General features: G+C 68.4%; 1 protein-coding gene across 1 annotated transcript in view; it reads right to left on the reverse strand.

Moving 5' to 3' along the window:
* Positions 1–26: 26 nt before the first annotated feature.
* The window catches only part of TRPM5 (transient receptor potential cation channel subfamily M member 5), a 17,311-nt gene continuing 1,924 nt past the window's right edge, over positions 27–15,413 (reverse strand). The window contains exons 2-24 of the mRNA XM_025046280.1: positions 15,154–15,280; positions 14,535–14,715; positions 13,865–14,031; positions 13,001–13,406; positions 11,898–11,962; positions 11,542–11,733; positions 11,039–11,141; positions 9,922–10,040; positions 9,303–9,596; positions 9,100–9,240; positions 8,868–8,991; positions 8,382–8,527; positions 7,882–7,994; positions 7,620–7,712; positions 7,241–7,499; positions 6,453–6,872; positions 6,181–6,355; positions 3,397–3,550; positions 2,700–2,881; positions 2,438–2,570; positions 1,919–1,991; positions 1,496–1,562; positions 27–1,227 (exon numbers count right to left, since the gene is read on the reverse strand). Of these exons, the coding sequence (XP_024902048.1) occupies positions 1,121–1,227; positions 1,496–1,562; positions 1,919–1,991; positions 2,438–2,570; positions 2,700–2,881; positions 3,397–3,550; positions 6,181–6,355; positions 6,453–6,872; positions 7,241–7,499; positions 7,620–7,712; positions 7,882–7,994; positions 8,382–8,527; positions 8,868–8,991; positions 9,100–9,240; positions 9,303–9,596; positions 9,922–10,040; positions 11,039–11,141; positions 11,542–11,733; positions 11,898–11,962; positions 13,001–13,406; positions 13,865–14,031; positions 14,535–14,715; positions 15,154–15,280 (3,841 nt within the window). The 3' untranslated portion in view covers positions 27–1,120. The remainder of the gene's footprint in view (positions 1,228–1,495; positions 1,563–1,918; positions 1,992–2,437; positions 2,571–2,699; positions 2,882–3,396; positions 3,551–6,180; positions 6,356–6,452; positions 6,873–7,240; positions 7,500–7,619; positions 7,713–7,881; positions 7,995–8,381; positions 8,528–8,867; positions 8,992–9,099; positions 9,241–9,302; positions 9,597–9,921; positions 10,041–11,038; positions 11,142–11,541; positions 11,734–11,897; positions 11,963–13,000; positions 13,407–13,864; positions 14,032–14,534; positions 14,716–15,153; positions 15,281–15,413) is intronic.

The following is a 15,413-nucleotide window of genomic DNA, read 5'->3' on the forward strand; positions in this document are numbered from 1 at the left end:
GTTGGGCTTGGAGAGTTTTGAAATCGCCACCTGCGTTCGTCAGTGGCAGGTCACTCCAGAGGGACTGAGGTGACCTCTCCGTGGTCCAGAGCAGGAGGCGGAGAGGGCCCGGGATCCTCCAGGGCGGGCTCGCAGCCTCCGGCCTCCAGCCTGTTTGCAGACCACGAGGCGGGGGGCGGGGGTGGTTGATGAGCTCAGTCTAAGGAGGCCCGAATGTGGACGGGGGTGGGGACGGGCCAGCTGGGCAGCATTGCCCCTCAGCTTTTTCTCAAGCTATGCGCGAAGACGAGCAGTGTCCTGGGACTGTCACCAGGACCACTGAGTTCTGTCAGAGGCGTTGCTGGCGCAGTGAGCCCAACAGCAGGGGAAGGTGGCTGGGAGCCGTCACAGCTCTCTTGATGGGCAGCAGGACTAGGGGGAGTGAGTCAGCCATCCTGGGGGCTGCCCCAGCCGGTCCTGCCTTTCCCACACCTGCTCCGGGTCTCCGGACCCCTAAGGGAAGGAGGGCCTTACCTAGCCAGCCTAGCTGGGGGTGCACAGGTGCCTGGACCCCAACCCCACAGAGCAAGTAAGCCGTCTCTCCCAGCCATGAGCTTTACTGACTGGACCCGAACGCCATGAGCTTTACTGACTGGACCCGCAGCCACCCCTGGGGTCCGCTTTGAAGTGCCTGGGCTGCAGCCCTTGTGTGGGCATGTTCTCCAGGCTCCATCTAAGATAAATCAGCTTTTTGGGGTGGGGCAGCGTCCTGGGCCACTTCCCCAGGCTGGACACCATCCAGCATTCACGCGAGCTGTTGGGGGCTCGGGGATGGGAGCCGACACACTGAACGCTGGTCCCAGGATTGAGAGGCAGAGACTGGGCACTAAGGTTTCAGTAACAGGTTAGTCTCTTAGCAGAATACACAGGTGGGGAAGGGGACAGCTGTGGGCCGTAGACCGCTGACCCCGGATGGGAGGTGCCTGCCGTCCTGGCCCCGGCCAACTGGTCCCGAGGCTCTGTCCACGGGGAGAGGCCTGCGCAGGGCCGAGTTCCCCAGCTGAGGGAGGCCACCTGATCTGGCCAGAGGCCCAGCCCTGGGCTCTGGGGAGGGCACGCCCTGTGCCGACAGCCACGTGGCTCAGAAATCCGAAGGCAGCGGACCAGCCTCTGGGTGCTCCCGGCCACCCAGGCCCCCTCCGTGGTCGGCAGCACACTGTCGGCTCCCGCCGCCCGAGTTCCAAGGGTCTAGTGGGGAGGGAAGGCCGCTCAGCCGCTGGGCGCCCAGCGAGACAGGCCCCGGGAAGAGAGGGGGAGCCCCCAAGAGTGGAGCATGAGACGCAGTGGCCCTGGTGGGGACGGCTGACCTCAGGCAGAGCCTCAGGGGTCCTCGAGGCCATAGCCCCCTGCCTGGCTGGCAGTGGCCTGACAAGGGCCATCAGACAGGAAGGCAGGTGACAGAGCGCAGTCCCGCATCCCTCCCCTCACGCAGCCCTCCCCAGACACACACGCTTACTGGGGGAGGCGCCGCCCTGGGCCAGCGTGTCGGCCATGGAGGACAGGAGCACGGTGCAGTAGTTGACCTGTCCGAGAGAGAGGCATCCGGGGGGCCCCCAGCTGAGCCCCAGAGTTCAGGAGCGCAGGGGGTGTAGGCGCCTCCCCACCTCCTGTCCTGCCTGAGCCCTGCTGCCCAGGGCCTCCCTCTGGCTGCACTTGAAGGAGGGAGCTGGAGAGCGAAGTTCTAGCCGTGTACGTGTACGTGTGTGTGTGTATGTGCACGCGCGCGTGTGCGTGTAGAGTGGATGGGGGGGTGCTAAGCGCAAGAGCCTCTTTGGGAGGGCGGGGCAGGGGCGGGTGCTGACCCCCCAGGGCCCTGTCCCAGTGTTAGTTTGGACATGGGGGCAGAGCTGCCGGCCCTGGTGTCTGCTTCGCCACCTACCTGCGACTCCAGACCCCGGATGCGTTTCTCCTGCTCTCTGAGCCCCCCGAGGTGCTTGGCCAGGAGGTCCACCCTGCGGCAGAGCAGGTGGGCAGCCGGCTGCTGATGGCCAGAGGGCACTGACCTTGGCGAGCGCCCTGCCCTTGTCCCCTGTCACTCAAGCCCTTCAGCTGGGTTCGGGGTCCCTGAGGCCTCTTTGGGGGGGTGGGGTGCTCTGGCCCCCTTCCCCCCAGTCTGGTCCGTGGTGCTCCTGCGTCCCCCTGCACACGGTGGCAGCTGAGCAGCCTCCAGAGAGGCCAGGGCTGTCTGCCCGCAGGCAGGAAGCAATGCGGGCCCGTGCGAGGGCTGGGGTTCCACTTGGGACCTGTCCCCCAAACGTAGGGCAGGCAAGGCCCTAGCGGAGCCCTGGTCACGGCCGGGAGGCCAGATGCCGCGTCCCTGACAGTCGGACACAGCCCCGCCCTCTCGGCCTCCGTTTCCCCCGTTCGGATCCCGGGGCGGGGTGGGGGCGCCGCGCACCTGTGAGCCGTCTTGCGCAGCGCCTCCTCCGCGCTGCCCTTCCGCTGCTTCTCCCGCTGGCTCAGATAGTTCTCCTTCTGAACCGCCTCCCAGATGACCATCTTCTGGTCCAGGGGCTCCGGCAGGTCTCTCTCTGGGGAGGCGGCGCGGCAGGAGTCCGGCTCCCAGGGGGCCCAGCCGCAGCCCTGCTCGCCTACCCAGCAGGCCTCACGCCCCGTCCCCAGCCCCATCCACACGCTCGCCCAGGGCTGCGGGGCCTCACCCAGGCGTGCCCGCTTCTGCCCGGCCTCCTTCTGGAAGACCCTCTTGAGCAGCAGGCTCAGGTGGCTGAGCAGGATGAAGGGCGGGGCCAGGGCGGGGCGCTCCTGGTACTCCACGATGAGGTGGTAGCGCTGAAACTTCCAGAACATGTCGGCATTGCCCTGCACCACCTGGAACGTGTAGCTGCGGGGCGGGCGTGTGGGCGGCGGGGTGCACACACCCCCCCCACCTCGTGCCGCCTGGAGAAAGGGGCCCCCACCCCTTCACCGGCCGGTTTCAAATCACTGGGTTGCCAGATGCCCTGTGCGGGGTGTGTCAGAGTCGGGGTTCCTTAGGGCAGTCCCTCCTCCCCCGCCCCCCGCGCTGCTGCATGAGCCCAGGCTCTGGACACCAGCAGGCCTCAGCCTCCGCAGACCCAGGCCCTGCTCCCCTCTGTGGGGGACGGGGGGGGGGCGGAGGGAAGGGGGGCATGTGCAGGGACTCGGACAGCATCGCCCCGCCCCCGCCCCCACCAAGAGCCACACCACCTCCTGGGGACCTGCCTTCCCTTGCCAGCCCTCCAGTCCCTGCCGGAAGGAGAGACAGTGTTTGGGGTGCCCCCCACATCCAGGCCTCTACCTGCTGGGACAGCTAGGACCCAGAGCACCAGGAGCTGGGGTCGCCAGGGCCACCCGCAAGTGGACGAGTGGGGGATGCACCTGAACATGGCGATGAGCAGGTTCATGAGCAGCACATTGGTGACGAGCAGGAAGGTGACCAGCAGGAGGATGACCAGCCAGTTGGCGTAGAGGTTGGGGCAGGCGGGCGAGTCCTCAGGCAGCAGTGGGTGCGTGGAGCAGTTCACGCGGGCTTCTGAAAGGGAGGGGCGCTGTGGGGTGGCAAGGGCGGCCACGGGCAGAGGCCCTCAGCTAGCGACGGGACAGAGGACCTGGTGGTAGTACTGAATGTCCCCACATGGGACACCACAGTCCTGAGTCAGCCAGATGGATGGCCAGCCTAGTGGCACTGGCCCCACATTCTCCCTCCACCAAACTGTCGTCACAGCCCGGGCCACAGGCTCCCGAGGCAGTGCTGCGGCCCTTGGGGTGGGGACAGAAGGCCGGGTGTCTGCTGGCTGCCTCTCCCCACTCCCAAGGCTGTGCTCACAGCCAGTTCGGGGACGGCTGGCCTGGGCAAGGGCGGCCAGTGTCTCTCATGCAGGACTTCTCGGGGTGCCTGCCGCAGGGAGTGTCACCTGGGCTCGGGCTGAGCCACGCCCTGGTCAGGGGCGTCCTGAGGAGCAGCTCCAGCTCCCCCTGCAGGGCCAGCCCTGGACCCCAGGACAGGGAGTGGGGAGCAGTGGATGGGAGCGGGTGGGCACGCAGGCCCATGATAGCCCTGGGTGCGCAGGCGACTCTTTATCAAGAAGGACGTGTGTGTGACCGTGTGCAGGCGCCTGCACAGGCTTCTGTGCTGTGACCGAGTCCAGGCGCCACTGGGGTCTCTGTCTACCCGTGTCTGCCCACGCGCCCCCTCCACGCACGTGTGTCAGGCCGTGTCTCCGTCACTGGGACGTCCCTCTCCTCAGCTCTCCTGAGTGACTGAGTGTGCGGAGGGGGCGGGCCCTCGCGGCCTTCTTCTCTAGCTCTGGCCCGGGCTCCTTCCTGACCCTCCTCTCTCTCCGCCCAGGCGGCCGACGTGGGCCTGGCCACGAGCGTGCGAAGTCGGCAATCTGTCTATAAAAGCAGCTCTGTGGCCCTGAGACCCTGAGCCACCATGACACGGGGCCGTGTGGCCGGGCTGGAAGTCCAGTGGCCCCTGGGCCCGGGCTCCAGGGAGGAGCCTGCCTGCCGTCAGGGCTCAGGCCCGGCTCCCACCCAGCACGGGGAGAGCAGGGCGGAACCCTGGGCCCAGCCCCGCAGGCCAGGGCCACCCGAGCCTCAGCCCCCGCTCCCTGCTCGGCTTGTCGGTGGACCCCGCAGCCCGCGGCACAGTAGGCTCTCAGCTGGCCCCGCCACACTGCTCTCTGACTCCCTGTGGGTCTCCGGCCCCTCGGCCACGGGGCGCTGCCAGCCTTTCTGAGGCAGCCCTCAGAGCGTGGACCCCGCGGGAAGTCTGCACCCCTCCACCCTCCCCGGTGACCCATCCTATACCACTGTCCCCGTTCCAGCCTGGGGCTGGGGCCGGCCGGGCCACAGATGTGGTTACTGTGGCCGGTGAGACCACCCAGCACTGGAGGCCCGGGGGCCTGTGTGGACGGGGCGGTGTCGGGGGTCATGGCACCGTCCTTCAGCAGAGGCCATACGGTGAGGGCAGCAGAGCCCAGTTTAAACTAATGGCCTGGAAAACTGGTGCCTGTGGCCGAGCAAACACGGGGGAGTCCCAGTGGGGGTGGAGGACTAAGGAAACAGGCCTCGAGGAGCCCCGAGTCGGGAGGCAGTGTCCGTGGCGGCGCAGCACCCCCCGCCCGTCCCGCCAGCCCGCTCCCATGGCCTGCTAGCCCCTTAACAAATATTCACCGCAAGCTCCTGCCTCATCAGCTGCGAAGGTCTGGGTCAGACCTCAGCCACACGGTGTGCCAGTGACTGTCCCGTGGCCCCCTGGGGGACTCCCCTCCGTGCCCAGGAGTGTCCCGCTGGGCTGGTGCCCTGGGCCTCTCACACTGGCCCACCCTCTCCCAGGGGGCCAGCTCTCTCTCCTCCTCCTCGCTGAAGCCCAGCCGTCCCAGGGGTCTGCACTGGTGTCCCTGTCCCCTGCAACCCACCATCAGGCAGGTCGGCTTCCAGCACTGTGCCTACTGCGAGACGTTCTCGGGACTTCCGCCAGCCTTCCGCCCAGTGCAGAGGCCGGCTTGGGGGCACCACGCCTCAGACAGGCCATGCGTGACCATGTTGGGGTGGCCCCAAGAGAAGCAGTGGTCTCGGGGACAGTTTGGCAGCAGAGGCCTTCCCAGCAAGTGGCCCAGGGCTGGGTGTGGGGCCTCTGGTGGATGGATGGACAGGTCATAGGGAGATGGGCTGCCCAGCAGGGCTATGCAGGAGGGCAGAGGCTCGGGGACATGGGGCCAGCTGGAGGGGCCCAGACGCCAGGCGATGGTCAGGTACGGGCTGGGATGGCCCCTGCCTACTTCTACAGCACCTGCCCATCCCTGCGCTTGGCACAGACCACCCCAAAGCAAGGCTTGTCCCCTCAGCCCCGCAGGAGACCAGCCCCTGCCCACTTCAAGGCCTCCTCATGTCCCAGCCTCCAGCGTGAGGCCCGAGGCGGGGGGCTCTGTGGCCTGGTCCTGTGCGAGTGTGTAGGGTGTGGGGACTGGCCTCAGGGACTTCCCCGCCTTCAGCCAGCTCCCGGCCAGGGTTTCACGTAAGCTCCCCCAAAGGCCCCTCTTGAGGGCCACGTGTCCAGGGTCCTACAGAAGGAACTTGGTGCACGACTCAGTGTGACTATAGCCCAGCCGGAGCGCCGCGCCCAGCACCCTCACCACCCAGCGGGCTGGTGCTGACCGTCGATCTCATCCAGCGGGATCTGCCCGAAGATCTGCAGGTAGGGCCGGTAGAGCACGCGGCGGAAGACCCACTGCAGGCGGCTGTCGTGGGGGTGCAGCAGCGCCTGCGTGGCCACGCCGTAGGCCACGAGCCACACGCTCAGGAAGAAGAGGAAGAAGAAGACGTCCTTCATCTGGGGCGGGGCGGGGGAGGAGCATCAGCAGCCGGCGGGGTCAGAGCAGGGGGCGTCGCCGACCGCCCAGGGCCGTGGGGGGCAGGCCGGGGCTCACCATTCGCTCCACAGCGATGATCTTGGGGCCCAGCTGCTTGTGGATGGCGAAGATGTGGATGAGGCGGAGGGTGAACACCATGAAGTCGATGGCGAGGACCGCGCGTCCGGCCTCGAACGCCGAGGACAGCATCCTGTGGGGGGAAGGCGGGCTGGGCGGGCCGCGGAGCCGGGCGGGGGAAGGTGCTCCCCCAAGACACGGCAAGCAGGAGTCTTGAGTCCCCAGGAGGACCCATCCTGAAGGCGACCCTGCCCGCCGACCCACCCGAGGCTGCCCCCGCAAGACCCCAGGCCCCACAGACCTGCAGATGACGCCAACGACAAACAGGAAGATGGCCACCATGTCACACTTGTTCCAGTTGTCCTCCACGTAGAGCGCGAACTTCTTCACCAGGTGCACGTCCTCATCCGTGAAGAAGCCCTGGCAGGGGGCCAGACAGTCCGCTGATAGCTGCCTGGGCTGCCACCTCGCTGGAGACAGCCCCGGCCAGACGAGGCTGGGATCGGCAGGGATCGGGGCCTGGTCTAGAGCGGGATCAGGGCTCAGTCTAGAGCGGGATCAGGGCTCAGTCTGGAGCGGGATCGAGGCCCAGTCTAGAGTGGGATCCAGTCTGGATCATGATCGGGGCCCAGTCTGGATCTGGGGTCAGCCCAGTCTGGAGCGGGATCGAGGCCTAGTCTAGAGTGGGATCAGGGCTCAGTCTAGAGTGGGATGGGGGCCCAGTCTGGAGCTGGCGTCGTCCAGTCTGGAGCGGGATCAGAGCGCAGCGAGCTGGACCCACTGCTGACCTGTCGAATCTCCTCCAGCACCAATGTGAAGACCCAGAAGTAGAGGGTGACCTCAGGCCCCGATGGCCCCTGGGGAGGTGGCTTGAAGTCCACCAGCAGGACGTAGGTGAACAGGAAGAGGAACGCAAAGTACATGACCACGTTCCCCAGGAACACGGTCACAGGCGCGCCCCAGAACTTCCGCCAGCGCGTGAGCAGGAAGGCCACACGTGGGCCTCGGCTGCCCTGAGTCCTCGGGGCCTCAGCCGGCTCCTCCACCCTGCATCACAGAGGAGGCCACGGCCAGCGGTGAGGCAGTGGCCAGGTGTCCCACAGGAGGGAGTCCAGCCTCCCAGCTGCCGGACCCCTCCGCCCCGCCCACCCTCCTGCTGGCCCTTACCCACTGCCCGGGCTGCAGAGCAGGCTCTTCTCCGTGTCCAGGCTGTCTAGCTCCTGTAGGTCCTCCAGGCCTGTCCTCAGTGGGACCTCCTCACTGCAAGCACAGAGGACCCTGAAGGCCCATGGGTGGGACAGCCGGTGGTGCCCGCTTGGCCCCCGGCACCCAACCATGGAGGAAGTGCAGGGTGCAGCAGGGAGGGGTGCAGGCGGAGCCCACGCCGGTGCTGCACCAGCCGCCCCCGGCCCCGGTGGCCCCGACCGACCTGAAGGTGATGAGGTTGGTGTAGAGGAGCGCAGGACAGAGGAAGGCACCCAGCAGCCGCAGGATGGACGTGCCCGAGGCCATGTCCCCCCACCAGAGCCTGGTCAGGAAGGCCTGGAACGAAGGCAGAGGTGCTGGCCTCCCGCCCCACACTGCTGCCCACACTGCACCCTGGGCCGGGTGGGCACTTCAGGACCCAGCCGAAACCTCGTCCCCCCAGCCCTGCCTCCTGGGGCCCCATCCTGGGGGGCAAGAGCCTTCAGTGCAAGGAGGCCAGGCTCGGGGTCTGAGACCCGAGGTGGGAAGGCCATGGGGCCCACGGAGGGAGTGGGCGGGTGCCTTCTAGGAATGGAACACCCCCTTCCTGTGTCCCCCACTCTACACGGCTGGGTCATGGGGCGCGGGGGGACGGTAGCTGCTGTCTGGGGAAGGTCGGCCATGGCACCTACTGTCTGCCTGCCCGCCTCACCCCCGCAGCCCTCCGCGAGGCTGGCCGCTCACCTGTACCCCGTCGTGGGCAAAGAAGGCCTTGGTGTCGGCCTCGGTGGCCAGGTGCAGGCAGGTGGTCCTGCTCCAGCCGCGGGTGCGGCGCACCAGCAGGGCGAAGGCGCGGTCCTCGCTGTTGCTGTAGCACTCGGAGAAGAGGCCTGCCCGAGGGACCGGCCGCTGGCACTGGGCGCCCGCCCCGCCCTCCCTGCCCTGTGCCCGCCCCCGGGGGGCCGCCCCGGCCGGCCAGGCCTGTGACACGTGGATGCCGACCTTCCTCACCAGGCCCTTCCGTCTCTTGTCAGGACCGTGGGAGCCTCGGTCACCCTGAGCATCTCCCGTCCCCGCCACAGAGCCCCGCACTTGCAAAGGCGTGGGGCTGCGTGGTCACCACTGCCTGGCCACCAGTCCCTCCTGGGAGGAGCCCACGGGCCCAGAGGGCCACCGAGGTCACCCTGGGCCCCTGCCGTGGGGTTGGTCTGACGCCAGGCCCCGGCTTACCCAGGGCCAGCTGCTCGTATGTGGCCTGGGACGTGCTGTGGCCCGCCTCGGCCTCCACGTCCAGGTGCGACACCTCTCTGAGGATCTTGCAAGCGGCCAGAGCAGCTGCCACACCCTCCTGGCCCTAGGAGACAGTCCGAGGAGGCCGGCCCGTTGTCCCCGGCCCCCTATCCCCAGGACCGCCTCCAGGGAGCCCGGCTGGGCGCGTGTAGCTGCCGAGGCCCCTGCTCACCATGGCCCAGAAGTAGGTGGCCATCTCATGGCGGCTCTGCAGCACGGCCCACAGGAACAGGTCCCTCCACGGGTTCTCACTCTTCTGGCTCAGGTCCAGCAGCCACTTCTGGCCAGCGGGCCTTCTGGCCGGCCCCCTCTCCTGCAGGACAGGGGTGTCAGCCTCCAGCGCGGCCCCGCCCCAGCCCCCGCCGCCCCGCATACCGCCTGGTAGAAGCCCCGGCAGGCGTCGTGCAGGAAGTCCTTGAGCACGCGGGACACATCGTGCAGGGAGAAGGCGGGCGGCCCCCGGGCCTGCGGCGCCGGCCGGCCCTCCTCGTGCTTGCGCTGCAGCAGGTCAAAGAGCAGGCTCTTGGGGGGCACGGCCCGGTACAGCTGCTGCAGCCGCCCGTAGGTCAGGAAGTCGGCCACGCTGGCGCCGTGGTCCACGAACAGGCGCACGAACTCGGGCTTGTTGCTCACCAGCGCATCCATCATCGCCTCCTCCAGGTCGCAGGACTGGGCGGCCGTGGGGACAGGACACGGGGGCGTGAGGGGGGCCCCCGGCACCGACCCCAGCTCGGTCACCCAGCCCGGCCCTCTGGGTGGGGCAGGCACGGTGGGCAGCGCTCAGGGCCACCGAGCGTGTCACAGTCCCTGAGGCTTTGGCGCGGGCCCACAACCAGTGATAGCTCAGCCCGTCCTGCCTGGGAGGTGGTAAGCGATGTGGCAATCTGGGGTGTGCCTTGCCTGGCCTGGGAGAGGATGGACCCGCCCGTGGCCCTCGGGACACCGCCTGCCCCCTCCGTTGGCCGGAAACGGGGCTCCAGGGCGGGCAGGGCACCTTCCACTCCACGTCCCCATTGAAGATCTCGCTCTTGGCGATGTCCACACGGTCCCAGGCCACGGCCAGCTTGAGCTCGTCCAGGTAGTCCTGTGCCTCCTGGCTGTGGCTCTTGCAGGCTGCAGGCAGAGCAGGCAGACAGGATGAGGGCGAGGCCAGTGTCCCTCCGGAGGCTCCTCTAGGTGTGGCTACTGGAACTGTGCCCCGGTTCACGCCCTCTGAGTAACGGTGAGGGGCACAGGATGTTGCAAGTCCCCTGGGAGCTGGTGCCGGTGGCCCCGGCAGAAATGCCAACAGGCCGGGGACAGCGAGCGGCCCCTCCCTCCCTGGGCCTGTGCCCGGCCCCATGGCACGTGCGGGTCTCCAACAAAAAGCCCACTAAGCCGAGAAGGGGAGACAACCCATGTCCGCAGACGGAGAGATGAAATGTGGCCCTTCCACCGGGGACTGTCACTCAGCCTTAAACGGGAGCGAAGCACGGACACCCCGCCACGTGGCTGACCCTTCAGAACGTCGTGCGAGGGAACGGCCACAAGTTGTATGACCCCACTTATTGGGAACGCCCTAAATAAGCAAATCCGTAGGGACAGAAAGTAGGCAGACTGGTGGCTGCCAGGGTCTGGGGTGACAGAAATGTAGGAGGAATTAGTAGCGATGGATGCAAGACCTCGTGAATATACTAAAAGCCACTGACCTGAAGACTAACTAGCTTTTAAAATTGTGTTAAAATATATCTAACATGAAACTTGCCAAATACAGACCTCACAGATGTGCGTGTCGACCTCTGTGCGTGCAGACGCTGTGGTCCGCATTACTCTCGCTGTGATGTGTGTTGCCCAGGCGAGCACGGCGTCTCACACACACACACACACACACACACACACACACACGGCGGAGGGCTGCCGTCCCACCACGTGTCCCTGCTGCTGACACCCACCTGGGCGGCGGCCCTGCCTGGGTGCGGGACGCTGGAAGCCGAGACCCATGGCCAGGCAGGGTGTGGGCAGCAGCCCGTTGCCAGGAGCAGGGCCCCGGGCCGTGGAGGGGGTGGCAGTCGGCCGCCCGCCTGTGCCCAGCACCCTCTCCCAGCATGCCTCAGGCACCGCCAGGCCCTCACCTTTCACCAGCGCCTTGAGGATGACGGTGTCCAGCTCCTCGGAGCCCTCCTGCTCGAAGTCGTACACCGTGAGCAGGTGCGAGTGGCAGGCGATGTTCTGCAGCTGGGACAGCAGGACACGGAGGCTGGCCCCGCGGGCGGGACACGGAGGGTGGCCCCGCGGGCGGGACACGGAGGCTGGCCCCGCGGGCGGGACACGGAGGCTGGCCCCGCGGGCGGGACACGGAGGCTGGCCCCGCGGGCGGGACACGGAGGCTGGCCCCGCGGGCGGGACACGGAGGCTGGCCCCGCGGGCGGGACACGGAGGCTGGCCCCGCGGGCGGGACACGGAGGGTGGCCCCGCGGGCAGGCCCAGGGCAGGAACGAGCACGGGGCTTTGCAGCAAGAGGCCTGGGCCATCGGCGGGAAGGGAGCGCAGAGACCTCCGCCAGGGCCAGCCCCGCCTGGGAATGGGGGACGAGAGTTGCCCTCCTGACTGGTCTTGGTGTCTGAGGTGCTCCTACCAGTTCTGTCCAGTGCACGATGTCCTCCCGGGAGAAATGCTTGCCGGGGAACTTCTCTTTAAACTGCTTCTCGGCCAGCTGGGGCACCAAGAGGTGGGGCTGGTCCACCAAGGCAGCCAGCACGTCGGCGACGCCGCCTGAGCCCGCCAGCACCAGCCAGGGGGCGGCGTGCTCCACGGCCCGGGAAATCCTCTGAGGCCGCAGGGAGGGAGAGGGGACCCCACATCAGCTCCCGGTGTATCCTGGGTCCCCGGAGCCCCTGGCCCTTCCCCCGCCCCGTGCCAGGTGGGGAGGGGCCTGCAGGAGGCCCCAGCTGGCTGCCAGGCACAGCCAGGCCCCCCTCCCACCCCGCCTACCTCCAGGGTGCTGGGGTCACCGTTGACCAGCAGACAGAGGACAGGGATCTCGATGCTGCCGGTGCCTGTGGACAGAGGCCCGGTGAGGTCCTCCCAGGTGCCTGGGGTGAGCAGGGAGCCCGGGGCCCTCTCCCCGGGGTGAGACTCAGGACTCAGACTATCCATCTACCATGTTTTCTGACCAAGAGGCTTTTTCTAGAGAAATGTGGGCTCCAGGCTGCCAACCAGGGGCCGTGTATCACGGCCCCGTCCCCCGGGGTCAATGCCCCCACTGTCCAATGTGGCCGCTTTGTGGCTGTTTAAACATAAAGTCGTGTAAGCACAGTGCATCCGGTCTTGGCCGTGCCAGCTGCCTTCCAAGTGCCCAGTGGCTGTCCCCGTGTCCCCGTCGCGCAGAAGCCATGCTGACCGTGCTGACGGGTGACATGCAGGGGTCTCAGGGGGCTTCTCCCCAAACGTGAACCAGACACCAGACCTCCCTATGCCCAGCACGCCGGGACACGCCTGGGTCTGCCGGGCCCGCCGGGCGGCAGGGACCCCGCTGCTCCCAAAGGCAGCCCCCGGCTGCCCACGAGGACGTGGCAGGGTGCGTGGGTCAGCCAGGCTTTGGGAGCCCCGGGCAGGATGTCGTCCAGTGCGAAGGTTTAAACAGGAGTGTGGCTGCGTGTCGGTTTTCAAAGAGTGCTCGCTGTCCGTCAGCATCGTGAGCCTCTCTGCATCCCGTTCACAAGTCAGTTATGCCCTAGAGCACCGGGCAGAGTGGCGCCCGTTCCGCGGACAGCACTGCCCCCTGGTGGCCGCGTGCCTCTGGAACTTGCAGACTTCATTTTCTTCCCCAATCCCTGCGCCCACAGCCAGAGCCTCTGGCCAGGGGCGGCCTGGAGGACACAGAGCGGCAGTGACTCCTGGCATGGCCGCTCCGTCCGCAGCGCCCCCAGCGCCCCCACCGCCCTGGCCAGCAGCTCCCCCTCCAGGCGCCCGCAGGCCCCGGGTCTGAGGCTCGGGCGTGCGGGGCGCCTTCCGCCTGGACCGCCCTCCCTGCCCACGCGGTGGTCCTTCCCGCCCCGCCGCCAGGCTCCCCAGCGGCCCCCTGGGCGGCTCACCCCCATAGCCAGTCCGCTGCTCTGAGATGTGCTTCTCCAGCCTCAGCCACAGCTCCATCTGCCCGTCCCCCTTCCTGGGGGGTCCCGGCTCCACCAGGATGAAGTGAGAGTGGTTGTTGTCCAGTGAGCAGAGGGGGCCCTGGCCGGCGCCGTCGTCCGTGGGGTAGTGGACGGGGCTGTGCTCCTGGGCCCCCAAGCACACCTTGAGGCTGGTGCCCAGGCCTGTTCCCACCGCCGCACAGAGGCGGGGCTCGGCTGCTGGGGAGGAATCCCCAGGAAGAGCCCGGGGCCGTGGGGAGCTCCGTGCAGCAGGGGCTGCAGGGCGTCCTCTGGCCCGGCCGGCCGTAGGCCCCAGGGTCACCCCCGCTGGTGCGACAGTGGCCAGGACAGCACTTCGGGCACGGGGCTGAGCCCGGGGCTGAGCTCTTGGGGCCCAGGCCCCCCTCCCAGGTCTGTGCTGACTGGGAGCCTGGCAGCACCACCCCACGCCCTTCACCCTCACACCCTATCCTGCCCCCCTCCTCCCTCCCCCTCCCTTCGTCAAAAATCTTTCCCTTCCCCTCCTCTCCGCCCCGCCCCCCACCTCCAGGACCACCTGTCTCACGCTCCCCAGCCCTGAGCCCCGAGGGCAGCGTCTGGTCTGTCCGTGGCTGGCTTGGCACACAGAAGTTCTCGGGAGATGTTCCCCCAAAAACGCACGGTCAGCAGGTGGCGAGGTGTGGTCAGCGCTCGGGACTGAGCGGCTGGCCTTGGCAGAATGCCTCCCTCCCGCCCTGGGGTGGGTGATACGTGGGATTCTGGCCCCTGCCTGCCTTCTGGGCCCACCTTGCCCTGCGGCCACGGTGCTCCAAGCCGGACACTCACCTGGGCATTGTCCAGAAGCTGACGGTGCAGCACACGGCCCAGCGAGGCGATGCCGATGGCCACCACGCGGGCCTTGGTGGACGTGCTGGCCAGCGAGTGGTCACGCACCGTCTGCCCGACGTACCGGGCGAGGCCCACGCGGAGCGCGCTGGTCAGGATCCAGGCGCCTGCAGGCATGGGCTCTCTGTGCCCGGTGCGCCAGGCCCCGCCGGCCGCCCCCCAGCCACAGCACTCCCCGCCCCCCGCCCGCGGGCCCCAGATCGGGGGGTGTCTCCAGACTGCACAGCCCCGGCCCGCCTGGTACGAAGGCCTCTCTGTGCCGCGAGCATTTCCACACTGACAAGGCCCGAGCCCTCATGCTGACCCAATGACTGGCCGGCTACAGTGTGCCCCCAAGGGAGGTGGAGGGGCGGAGAGACAGTCGCCGCCCCCCCAGAGCATCTCGCTGAGGCCGCTGGGCCCTGCGAGTGGACAGGCCAGGCCTCGGCCCACAGAATGGCCAGAACTCTCCTGGGGGAGACTCTGGACCTGGGGGGCCCTCGGCTGCTCGGCCACATCCCCAGGAGCTGCTCCCACTGCGGGTCGTGCCGGGGGATCGGCTGGAGGTTGGCCGGGGGCTCAGTGGGCCAGGCTCTGCACTCCGAGGCCCTGGACCGTGCTGGGGCCTGACCTGTGCTCTGAGCCGCCTTCACCAGCCCCTTGCGCAGGACGTCCCGCAGCCAGGACCTCATGGGGAAAGGCCGCTCCACGCCCACCAGGGACACCACGAGGTTGGGGGCCGGCAGGTGCCACTCGGCCAGCAGCAGATCAAAGAGCACGGAGGGGTCCACGCCGCTCGGCACCTTCACGAACTGCAGGAGGCAGAGGCCAGCAGCCTCAGGATCGGGGCGGGGCTACTGGGCACGGCCAGGGGCACAGGGCAGGAGTGGACGCTGGCAGCGGGGGGTCAGGGGCACAGAAGGAGAGAGGCCAGCGGTCCCTGTGGGGGCAGGGCAACAGCAGGAGAGTAGCCTGGGCGGTCCCAGGCCCAGTCTGGACCTCGCTTCCTCCTGGGCCAGCGGCGAGAGCTGGACGGAGGAGGGGCCTGGACCTTTGGGGTCGGGAGGAGGCTGGGGCTGGAGGGCACCGCCAGCTCTGCAATTCTGCCCGCACGGGGCTCCGAACGAGGCCCCTGGGGTGGGCGAGCAGGGGAGGAGCGGGGCCCAGGCTTCCAGCGAGCACGTGGCACTCGGTCACCAGGGCGTGAGGGCCAGGCGGAGTCCTGGCGGGGCAGCCGGGGCGGCCCTCACCCTGCCTCGCTTCTTCCCAGACCCTCCGAAGTCGATCTCACCCCGGCACAGGCCCGGCGCCTGCCCGTGTCCAGCATCCCTGGGGCCGCCAGGACAGGCACCGCTGGCCGCCCCCACGGGCAGCTCCCTGCAGGGACAGAGAGTGTGAGGGCGGATCCCGCCGCCTTTCCTGCTGGCAGAGATTTGGAGCCACCGAGGGGGTGTCTGTGGCCCAGTGCCCTTCCCACCAGCCCCCCCGCCTGGACCCCCACCGCCACGGC

The sequence above is a fragment of the Pteropus alecto genome, unplaced genomic scaffold (assembly GCF_000325575.1).
Source record: "Pteropus alecto unplaced genomic scaffold, ASM32557v1 scaffold43, whole genome shotgun sequence".
NCBI classification, from domain to species: domain Eukaryota; kingdom Metazoa; phylum Chordata; class Mammalia; order Chiroptera; family Pteropodidae; genus Pteropus; species Pteropus alecto.